The sequence below is a fragment of the Mustela putorius genome, unplaced genomic scaffold (assembly GCF_011764305.1).
Source record: "Mustela putorius furo isolate JIRA1106 unplaced genomic scaffold, ASM1176430v1.1 tig00003834_pilon_pilon_pilon, whole genome shotgun sequence".
NCBI lineage: Eukaryota > Metazoa > Chordata > Mammalia > Carnivora > Mustelidae > Mustela > Mustela putorius.
In genome coordinates, this window is record NW_025421987.1 from 135,388,344 (window position 1) to 135,400,404 (window position 12,061).

The following is a 12,061-nucleotide window of genomic DNA, read 5'->3' on the forward strand; positions in this document are numbered from 1 at the left end:
TGCCAGGCAAATGTGTGTTAGTCACTGCGGGGTGATTAATTTGTCTGCTAGGAACAGAGTCCACATAATCTTAAGTGCCTCATCAATAAAACCCAAATGACAGCCCCAGCTCTCGAGAAGTTCCCCAGCTGCAGGGGAAAACAGAGAAATAGGATGTTTCCCACGCGGGAGAGCTGTGTGGGGAGAGAAGTTCATGCCAGTGTGTTCCGCAGGGCACTTCTCCCCAAAGACCTAAGCGGCAGCCAAGCTCTACGTGGTATGAAGACAGCTTATTTTGTGTGACACCTGGAGAAATGGATGCCACTTTGAGTCTGCAGCTGAGGAGGTGCCCTGGAAGAGAAGCATGGTGGGAATCTGCTGTTGGTCATGGCAGTGGGTGCTGGAAAGGGAGGAAGGGGCCCTGCTTCCTCTGAGTGTGTCCACTGTGGAGTAGCAGAAGGACCACTGAGGAGCGTGCGAGCCCTGCTGGGGGCCTGCTCTTCCATGCTTCTGTCTCTCAGGCCTCTGGCTGGACCTCCATTGTGTCACCTCTGAGGGTTCTCTTCAGGGGCTCCTGAGAAAATTGAGATGTGCTCAGAAAAACCACACATTGTTCTCTCATTGTAGGCCTCCCAGAGGCTCACCTGTGCTTTCTTCAGAATGTTGCAATGTTAGTTTAATAGATGAAAGCCTCGAAGTCTATAGGCCTATGTCTAGACTGTCTCGAATTTTTGAATTCTTAAAACATCGGTCTTGGGCACAAAGGCATTTTTCTTGTGACTTTTCAGGTGCTTCCTGTTTCTGGTTGGGTGGGAAATGCTATCAGAGTATCCTGTTTGGAACCAGGAAATGTAGAGGGAATGGGAAACAAAGATGACTCTCAGACACAATGTGGAATAAACCGATGGAGCATACCATTAAGTCAGCCGTTTAGCTTGTGCGTGAGACGAGAAAAGCATCATCACTACCAGATGTTGTTTGGTTTTACCCGAGCGTGTGAGAAGACAAGAAGTTCAGTGGGACGACTTGGGGGGTGGGAACTGTTGGTCAGCTCTATGAAACCTGTTGCTCTTAAGTCAGTGCTTTGTTAATATATATATATATTATATAGGCACACAGATGTCTTTTATCCTTTGCCCTTGAGCCGCCGAGACAAGAAGCCATAGCTTGGCAGGAACGGGGCTGTCAACAAGTCATCTTTTTTTTTTAAACATTTATTTACTTATTTTAGAGAGTGCACATGTGAATGGGGGAGGGACAGAGGGAGAGAATCTCAAGAAGATTCCCTCAGTGCAGCCCCACTGGCGGCCCAATCTCATGACCCATGAGGTCCACCTGAGCCGAAGCCAAGAGTTGGATGCTCAACCAACTGAGCCTCCCAGACGATCCACAGGTTGTCTTTTTATTGTGACAAAAATAGTCTCACTAATCTGGGAAAATTGGAAACAGCTCTGCTAAACTAACCAAAAGTGTCCCGGGGAAACACTGATAAAGAAGCGGAATGAGAGCACCACCGTAGGTTAGACCCGGTTTCAGAATCTGAGCAGTTCACTTGTTCCCATGATTGAACGCATAGCTCCGTCTGGGTGACTTTGGGTAAACCTGCTAAGCCTCAGTGCTTTCATCTGTAAAATGGGGAGATTAACCTACTGAAGAGGTATTTGAGTATATTAGGTGCCTAGCTCAGAGTGAACACTCGATAAGTACGAATTTTTTAGTTAAGTGCCGTAATAGAGAAGGTTTCTGGCAAATCCTGCTTTAATGAATAGATAATGGAGGGTAGAAAGTTGAGTATTACAAAAATGACTTTAAGACTACATGAAGGGAAAAAAAAAGACTCCACGAATAGATGATAATGTCTTAGATATCTTTAAAGATCCTATTTGCACAATTTATTTACTGGTAAGCTCTCCTTTCCCCTTTCGGTAGATTAGGATCTAAAGTTTAATTCATGCCATGTGTAAATATTCTCAAGTTGGGAGTTGTTGGGGTCTGAATTTATCTAATTTCTCTGTGCCTTAAACTTGTCCCATTGATTCCAAAGATTTCTGTGCTTTCTTATTAATTCGGGGTGACTGGCCTTTTATTCCCTGTAGCTTTTTCATCTCTCAAGACAGGCTCATTTCTAGAGAAGGAAACATCACCCATTCCCATGTGAAGTTTTCTTCTCCTGTCTGGTGTGGAGTGCTGTGGCTCCGCAGGGGATAAAAATCAAGAGCCATTTACAAATGAAAAGGACTTGAGGTTTTGTCTTGTTTTGTTGTGTTTTTGTTTTGTTTTGGAGAGAACCATAAAAAGCTAAGTTGATCCATTTAAATATTCAAGAACAAGGCCCATAAATTTTTATTAAATAAAGAACTCTACATTTACATAGGATTTTATGGTTTCTAAAGAGCTTTCATAAACATTATCTCATTTAAGTAAATATAACAAATTTAGAAACAGATGTAGTTCTGTATTATAACCAGTTAAGGCAGATAGGGACCCTGAGGCGGGGGGGGGGGGGGGGGGGGGGGGGGGGGGGGGGGGGGAGAGGGAGGGAGCGTAGCTAGAGGGAAAAGCCAGGGCCAGAGGAGGTGACCAGGTCTCTGGCAGTGACTCTTAGGGCTCAGGGAACCCCATCGAGCTTTCATTTTGGTGCTAAGAATTTTTACTATGGGCACAAATATATTCTATGCTTCCAACGTGTTTCCATACGCTATGTGGAATGATTGACTGCTTAAGCTGTATTATCTAATATTTTCCTTATAGATGTCTAAATTTTATGACTTTCCTCTTCTAAACTTGCTAATCTGTATGACAGGTGTCTTGGGTTTTATTCCTCTCAAAGCAACTAGATTTACCTACCAGCTGTCAGGGATTGTGTTAGGGTACTTCACAGGTAGGCTCAGACTGAGTAATGACCTCATTTTGGGGCGTAAGAATTCTTAGCCCCATTGTACATATGAGAAAACAGGCTTGGGGAGGTTGATGAAGGTCACAGGCTCATGAGAAAGGATTGTTGGCATGGAAGTTCAACAGCAGCTTCTTTGTACCACGTGTTCCGTTGGGATGTTGGCTTTCTTTGTGGTTACCGGGTTGCTGTAGCCCTTCACTGAGCAAAATCTCCTATCACGTGGTAATTTTATTCTGATTTTTTAGGACTCTCTACTGGAGACTTTTCAAGCTTTCTTGTAGTTTTGCAGTTGCAGACACAAAATATAGACAAATCCCAGCAAGTGCGGTGGTCGGGGGGGCGGAGGTGGGCAGATGAGGCCCTTCAGCCTGATCCCATTTTCCTGAGAGGCTGCTCTGCGTCCTAGATCTTTCCTTGCTGTAGGCATTTGGTTTTCACATCTGAGTAGTGGTTTGACAGTCTGTGTTTCAGTGGTAGTTATTCCATGAGTCTGTTAGTTTTGGTCATCATGTGGATTTTCCTCCGTTCTGGGCTGGGACTCTCACTGAGATGTGACTGTCCCCTGTTCAGGGTCACTTTTTAGGAGGGATGAAAGCTACCACAGTGTACAATGTCGTGGGCATTTCGGGCTGCTGTAACAGATCTACCACAGACAGCATCTTAAACAACAAACGTTTATTTCTCCCTGTTCTGGAGTCTGGGAATTCCAAGATCAAGGCCCTGGTGGGCAGTCTTCTTTGTCCTCACGTGGTGGAGAGCAGAAAGAGGTGAGCTCTCTAAGGCCTCACAAGAAGACACTAATCCCATTTATGGGGACTCTACGCTTGTGGCCTCATCTAACGCTAACCACCTCCCAAGGCCCCACTGCCTGATACCATCCCATCAGGGAGTGTGGTTTCAACATAGGGATTTGGGGGCAACACACATTTAGTCTATAACACATAGTAAGTTGAAGGTACGTATGCTATTTGTGCCCATAAAGTAGCTTGCTTGGTACTAGATTCTGGGTGGAAAGTATTTAAAGATTATGAAACTTTAAAATTTTAAAAAATTTTGTAACAAATACATAGCATAAAATTTACCATTTTAGCTCTAATTGTGCAGTACATACACTCACTATTGTGCAGCAACCACCATCCATCTCTAGAACTTTTCCATCCTTCCAAAATGGAACTCTGATACTCATGAGTTCCCCCGCGTCCCCCGTCCTGCATTCCACCCCAGCCCTGGCAACTGCCATTCTATTTTGTCTCAATGAGTTTGACTTCAAATAAGTGGAATTCATGCATTTATTTGTCCTTTTGTGACTGCCTTATTTCATTTAACATGATGTCTTCAGGGTTCATTCATATTGTAGCACGTGTTAGAATTTCCTCTCTTAAGACTGAAAAGTTCCACCGAATGGATGTATATACCACATTTTGTGTATCCATTCTTCCATTGATGGAAAACATTTGTTTCAAGGGCAAGAATATTCTCATGGTGACTGTGGTCCACGAAGCATGACGGTATGAGGGAAGCAGATTGGGAGGCAGGGACCCTGCCACTTAATCCTGCCTCAGGCTCCTTTGCTGTGTGGCTTTAAATAAACTACTTCCTCTCTCTGAGCTATAGTGACTTCATCGGTAAAAGAAATGGATGGGGTTTGAATTATAGACATGTTCTAGAGATCTCTTCCCCTCTTAAAGCTTCTCTCATGTGATTGTAAGTTGCTGGCTTTGTGCAGTTTGCTTTTAATGCCCACCATTGCTTAATTGTCCATTATTTTGATAAAATGTTTTCCCCGCCTCTCTAACCTAGCTGTTTAGGTCATTTGCCCTTTTTCCCCCCTTTCACATTTAGACTGTGGTCCCTCACAACTGTGGGCAGTTTTGTCTTTTCAGTTTTATATGTTGAAATGCCCGGGTTACTAGTAGAGTTCTGCCTACGCAAGTTACTTGTCCTCTAAATTGTTCAATGACCAATTATTTGGTATTCACTCAGAAATTGAGCAAAACCTCAGGAATAATTTGAGACTAGAAGCCTATTTTTTTCTCTAGTTCCTGGCTAAGTTCAGGAGCTATGAAAGAAACAGTTTTAAAATTGATGCATTAGAAAGACGACTTTTGAAAGATGAACCTTTCTCAAATGGGAAGATAGATTAGTAAGGAATAATACACCGCCTGTAGAACTTGATCTTTCCATGGGCTTGTTTTATCCCACCAGCGTTTCAGGAGGAGTTCAGGAAGTGACTCCACCCAGTATAATTCTTGAATGAATTAAAATTCATTAGTGTAAGTCCCATGTATTGAGTTGTGGGTTGTGACATTTGGAAACCAGTATTTTCTCTTCTCTGAATTGCCTTCTGTTTAGACAGAATTTAGTAAAACCGGCAGCTAAACCAAGGAAAATACTACCATTTTTAGAGTAGAGGAGCCATACAACTTAATGAATATTGTGACACAGGCCAAGTAACCCACATCCACCCACAGCAGCGAGACAGAGCTTTCCAAACTGTTCCTGCCTCCTCCAGGTGATTTCCAGGTCCCCTGTTCACCCACATCTTTTGCTTGAGATTCAGGTCCCTGGATTTAACGGTGTCCGGTTTATTGCAGGACAGTGGGCTCCTATCATGCTGACCTTGATTCCCCTTTGCTGCTTCAAGATGGAGAAATGTTTTTTTTTTCCCTGGCGGTGAGGGAGGGAACCAGCTTGTTGTAGCTCTCTGCCTAGCTATATCCTTGGAGCAGGTGGCGACTGTGTGGACATGTCCAGGAGCTGCCAGGGCCCCTGGCCTGTGTGTGTGTGCAGGAAAAGGGCTTCTGGGAACACCGGAGACTAGAGGAGGTCCCACCCCATCCTTCCAGCCTGCACTGCCTGGACTTCTCAATGGAGGGAAGGACTGTGACCGGTGGTGGTGGGATTTCTTCAGGACACGGAGAAGGGGCAGCCTCCTATCTCCAAACCTAGCTCCCTTTTCAAAGCTCCTGCCTTCTCAGGAACGGAATCTGGATATTCTATCTTATTCCCCTAAGGCCTCAAAGGAGAGGGGATTGCCTAGGGGAGAATTAGCCAATCTGGGTTTTGAAAGCCCAGAAACATCAATCCTTTTGGGTCTTTGTTGAGCTCCAATCACAATTGCCACTACTCTTAGGTCTCTGGGGTTAGTGGTGGCCCTGGGTGGAGAACTCAGGATTCCTGGTTCCCAGGATGCAACTCCTTTCCAAGCCAGGCTGGGGGTGGAGGTCAGGGAACCAGACTGATTGGAAGACAGAAGGCAGTGCTGGCAGAGCAGGGGCCACAAAGGTCCCAGGTAAGCAGGTTGAGAGTTCAAGTCTTAGTGGCTGGAGAAATGTACCTGCTCCTGTCTCATTTCCACCTGGGCCTTAAGTTTGTGCACAGAGAAATGTGTGCACACCCTCCCTTAGTACACTAGCACTAGCACATACCAGTAACTGGCACAAGGGCGGTGTTGGGGGCAGTGAGATCAATGAGTTCAACTTGGTGTTGAATAAACTGTCAACTATGATGAACTGTTGTGAGATTACACAGACAGAGAAGCTGAAGAGGAGTGATGGGGTGGGGTGGAAGCATGAGGACTGGAGCCTCTTTTCAAGTTGAAGTGGCTAACCAAGAGTTAAAGAAGTTTCTGGGAGGTCAGAGTTATGGGTACTAGTCAGGAGCCCCACATGGTTTGATTCCTTGCTCTAGAGCACTCCCAAGAAGGCAGGTGTAGACCCTGGTGTCTCAGGAAGTCAAAGCCAGTGGGGTGGAGACTGTTTTCTGTGTGTCCCTGACCCTCAGATCCGGGGTGCAAGACTTTGAGGAGGAGAAAGACAGGTTTTCATATCTCCTATTTTTGGAGTCCCTCTTGCAAAGGAGATCTTGAGGTTGTTTTCTTTAAAACACGAAAGATTCCTGTGTAATTCTTTTTTTTTTAAAGATTTTATTTATTTATTTGACAGACAGAGATTACAAATAGGCAGAGAGGTAGGCAGAGAGAGAGAGAGAGAGAGAGAGAGAGAGGGAAGCAGGGTTCCTGCGGAGCAGGGAGCCCGATGCGGGGCTCGATCCCAGGACCCTGAGATCATGACCCGAGCCGAAGGCAGCAGCCCAAACCACTGAGCCACCCAGGCGCCCCATTCTTGTGTAATTCTTATTTGTGTCATAAATTTATAAGGCTGAACTGGTGTGTCCTGCACTGTAGCTTCCTTTAGCTGCTGGGGTCTGAATTTTCTTTGTTTTATTTGCCTCAGAGTTATAGTTGGGTATTTAACCCCTCGAGTCAGTGGGGAGTGAATATGCTTCTTGCCAGACCTTCCAGATTTAATCTAACTGTTTGTTCGGGTTGGGACATTTTGATCCTTCTTGCCCTTATGCTATTTGATGCAGGCTTTACTATTAATTTTTATTATTTCTTGCCATCAGACAGTTTGATGCACGATCTCTTTATGACTTTCACAAGCCCCACTCCCAGCCGGGGTGCAAGACTTTGCAGAGAACAGGCAAGTCCCATTGTTCCTGGGTTGCTCTCTGGCAGGCCTATGAGTTCTCCTTGGAATAACCCGACAAGAAGGGAGGAACTGATTTAGCCCTCACAAGGAAGAGGAGTAACTCAATTGACATTCCATTGTAATTTAGCAGCCGGTTAATGGCCACTTACTGGAAAATGTTACTAGGCTCTGCGGTGAGTGTTGTTAGAAACTGAATTACTCTGTATATTTCCCCAGGGCCCTTTTCCCCCTTCTCCTCTCACACTGATGCTCTCAGAGTGGCAGGAAGTGGCCCTATGTTGCAATCACAGCTGCATTGTTCCTTCATATTATTTCTTTTGTTTCAAAATTCAGTATATTGCCTTTAATGGTACCCAAGACTTGCCACGAGCCCCAGGGGTCACCTGGGGGATCGCTGGGTTATTTTGTTGCGTTCCCAAGTGCCCAGGAACAGCCATGAGCTCTCGTCTGGCAGTATAATTAATTTGAGTCATCTGAGCTGAACTCTCTGTCTCTGTCTGACCCTCCTGATCACACAGCTGAGCTCCTCTCTCTGTCTTTACCTATGTAGTGATTTCAACTGGCTGGTCACTTCCTGGGTTTTGGGTAATCACTCACTCCACAGAACCTTTGATGGGCCAAAGAGGTGAACGTATGTGAATCTTGGCTTTTGCCATTTACTAGCTGTGTGACCTTGGGCAGTGCACCTAACCTCTCTGAGCCTTGGGAGTTTTGCCTCTTCACAGATGACAATATGGGCTCCCAGGGATAAGAGATCAGTGGAATGGCATGAGTGGGTGTGGCTAACAGGGCCTAGAACATGCTACACACTCTTCCCTCCAACTGAAAACTGCAGCACAGAAGGCCCCTTTGTAGGGTCAGCATGTTGGGAACCGTGAGAGAATGGTGGAGGAAAAGCACTTAACCGTTTGTGTTTCTGTTGACCTGGAGAGATCTTCCCCTTCGTCAGAGGATGGAGCTGTCGGCGTGTGGCATCACCACACACCGGCAGGGATGGTATAACTGAGTGCCGGAGCAGGTCTAGCGGGGAACCTCTTCCTGTAGGCCCAGGCTCCGTTGGCCACTGTCTACTTGGATGGCAGGAATCATCTTGTCTTCAGCTCTGTGGAGTGTCACATTGGGAGGCTTGGTTGTGCTCTAGGGGACTCCACACAGGGTCATGTTTTCAGCTCCTTTTCCTACTGGGGCTCTCCATTCTTTCTGAAGTAAATGAAATAATCACCACTGGCCTCCCACTTAATCACCATGGCTGCTGCTGCTCTTCCCCCACAGGCGTGGAGGGAGTCCACTGGGGTGCTTGGCCGTCTCAGGCCTGATGGCACCAGAGCCTGGATTTTTGAGGTCTGGTGGATTCCAGAGACTTTCCTTCCACGCCCCGGTCTGGAAGGCATCCCCAGGCCCAGCCCGCAGCTGTGCACGGGGGAAGTGGCCAGCACGCTCGGCGGCCCCTCCACACGACCGGCACACACTGATGAGGCTGTGGTTTTCTTCTTTCCTTCCCTCCCCTCTAGAGTACAAGAAGAAGTACGGAGAGGAACATGGCTCCTGCCAGGCGGGGATAGCGGGCTTCTTCACTGAGGTGGGTGTCCGCCCCTTGGGCGTTTCTGCTCTCTTGCCAATGTTGGTTGCCTGGCAGATTATGGTCTCAGTAGTTCCTTGAGATGGAGCTGCCGAGGCCCCACACACTCGAGCTGGGAGGGAGTAGATTCTGGTCCCTGGATGTGACATCCAAGGAAGGTGACTAATGCTGGTGGGGGCTCCTCCTGGCCAGAGACCATGGTTGGGGGTGGGGGGCGCTGAGCAGGCTCATTTGGAGGAGAACCTATGTAGACAATTTCTCTAAGGAGTCGTCTGGACCCTGAGTCCCAGGGAAGGAACTGATTCAAAGGGGTGCTGGTAAGGTGGTGCTCAGTCAAGTTTGTGTCATTGCTGACGCTGAGGAGGGTGTATTAAACATCCCCTCCTATTGTTCTTCCCTACGTGGAGAGACTTCATGATTTCACACATAACTCAGCCAACCCCTTTTCCAAATTCCAAAGGATAGTCATCTTGAATACTTCTGTACCTTTACAGATGTACCACCACAATCTTTGGCCAGACGGTACAACTTTAGGGATGGTTCTTAAGTGATTCTTACCTACTGTGAGTTCACCCTTCACATCAGCCCCTCATTTCCCGAACATCTTTTGATCATGTGCCATGTGCAGTGTTCCATGCCGGGTCCCATAAGTGGCTCAGGCATCCATGGAGTTGTTCAGGCCCAAACAAAAAAGTACCTCTTATTTCTGATTCATCCGTAATCCTATTCTTTTAACCTCCTAAGCATATCCCAAATGTGACAGCTTTAATTGCCCACCACAATCACCCTTCTGGAAGAGTCCTTGTCATCATCTGGAGGTCTTCTGGTCTTGAACTGGACTCCCTGCATCTGTTCTTTATTTTGGTAGTAAAATACACATAACATGAAATTGACCATTTTGACCATTGGGAAGCCAACAGTCGAGTGGTATTTAGTACATTGACGGTGTTGTGTAGCTGCAGCCTTTCTAGCTTGAGAACATGTCCATCACCTCAGTCTGCCTCTGTTCTCCACCCCTGTCCCTGTGTTTTCTGCACAGCAGCCTGAGGAATCTTTCCAGATCAAACCCTGTCATCCTGTCTCTGTGGCTTCCCATCATACGGTAGATTAAAATCCACACCGTGTCCCGGCCCATGGGCCTGGCTTTCTGACATTCTCTCTCCTCCTCTTGCTCCAGGACAGCAGAGAGCTTCAGTATCCAGGGCAGAGCTGCCCACCTTAATTTCTGCAATGGCTATTTAAATTAAAAAGCAGACAGTCAGCAATGCAACATCTCACTCAGAAAGCAACATGGAAAAGGTAGAAAAGTCAGAAATGTTGTCTTTCACTCTCAGACCAATGAACATGATGTGCTTCCCCCCGACCCTGCTGTCTGCTCCCTCTCCTTCTCACTGTATCCCTTTGCTGTCACTTTGGTACAATGCTTATGACTGTCTACACAGAGATCCCTGGGAGGCCCGGTGGATGGTGCCACCAATCATCCTCACTGCTCAGACCCCAGTGAGCAAGATCCCTCTCCTATTTCCTCTCCCGTATCCAAGCCATCAGGGAGTCTCGTTTCCTGTGCTCCCCAAACCTATCCCAGAGGCTTCCATTTCTCTCTGCCTCCCCTGCTGCCCTGCAAACCTGGGGGACCGTTGTCTTGCGCAGGGTGCCACCATAAGACCCTCCCGATTCCCTGCTCCTGCCCTGCCTCCTGACAGCCTCTTCCTAGAGGGCAGCCACAGCTACCTCCCTGGAATGAGAAAAATACCGTGGCACTCCTTTGCTCAGAGCCTTCTGTCTTCCCATCATATGTACAGTGATATCCAGACTCCTCTGTGTGGCCACCTGGGTCTCCCTACCTTTCTTGCCTCACCCATGACCTGGCCTCCCGGATGCCCCTCCTCCAGCCTCAGAGACTTGGGACTCCCCTGGCCACATGGGGCTGGGAGTCCCCACACACGGCATCTTTGTGCACAAGTACACGTTTCCACAGAAGACAAACGTAGCAGAGGAATTGCCGGGGCCAAAGCTGTCCAGCATCTGAATTTGGGTACATCCTGGTGAATTGCACCCCAGAGATGTTTGCCGACCATCAGGCCCCCAGTTGTGTGTCATTGTTCCTACAGCCTCTTACCAGTAATAATTTTTCTCATAAAGATATTTCGTTTTGCTAAAATGTCCCTTTATCTGCTTATGAGTGTTGTTTAGTGTTCTTCAAACATTGGCCATTTGTCTTTTTCTAGAAATTGCCTGTTTATGTTCTTGGTCTTGTTATTTTTTCTTCCTTTTGATTAACTGATTTTTAGAAACTTGTAAGATACCTTTAACACTAATCTCATCTCTTTTTACATGTTGTAAATTTTTTTCGTATCGGTCTGAATTGGCTTATGGTGTCTTTATTGCACTCCCGTGACACAGTCCTATTACTTCAATCCATCAGTCATTTTCTCTCTGGATTCTCGACTTCTCGGGAAGACTCTCCCTCTCCTGAGAGTACAAAATATGTACCTGTGATCTTTTCTAGTACTTTAACAGGGTTTTTGTTTTTTTTTCTTTTCTTTTTTTTAAATTTATTTTTTATTTATTTTCAATATAACAGTATTCTTTTTTTTTTTTAAGATTTCTCTCTTCAATACAACTTGGATTTCTTTTTGCAAACATTGTATGGTAGAAACAAACCTCATCGTTTCCCTCAATGTGTAGTTGATTGTTCTCCTGGTGGCCTGCTCACCAGGTCTCCTCCTTCCCATTGATTTGAAATACCTTCTGCGGTATGCCAGGCTCACACTCTTCTTCCATCTTTGTGCTCGGTGAGATTGTACAGTCTCTGTGGCTGTCATTTCTCTGGAAGGTCTAGCAGAGTCTGACTCTGCCTGGGAGGCAGCAGAGCACCCTTGAAAGTCCACAAGCAGGTGACAGACACCTGGCAGTGCTGGGAGAGAGAGGCCATGTGGGCTGGGGTCCCTGGGGATTTAAAAGTGTGAGGACCTGGAGGGAGACCAGGTGGGAGGCTGTGATGTGGTCCAGCTACAAAACAACAGGGCAGGAAGAAGAAATGACCAGAGGGATGGGAGAATATAAAGGCAGTATCAGTGGGCTGGGTGGCTGAGGACTGTGGAATGGAGGAAG

The 12,061-nt window shown here is 46.6% G+C and overlaps 1 protein-coding gene across 1 annotated transcript in view; it reads left to right on the top strand.

The window, feature by feature from the left end:
• ITGA9 (integrin subunit alpha 9) overlaps positions 1-12,061 on the top strand; it is a 319,285-nt gene that overhangs the window by 31,003 nt on the left and 276,221 nt on the right. The window contains exon 5 of the mRNA XM_045089112.1: positions 8,880-8,947. Coding sequence (XP_044945047.1) covers positions 8,880-8,947 — 68 coding nt within the window. The remainder of the gene's footprint in view (positions 1-8,879; positions 8,948-12,061) is intronic.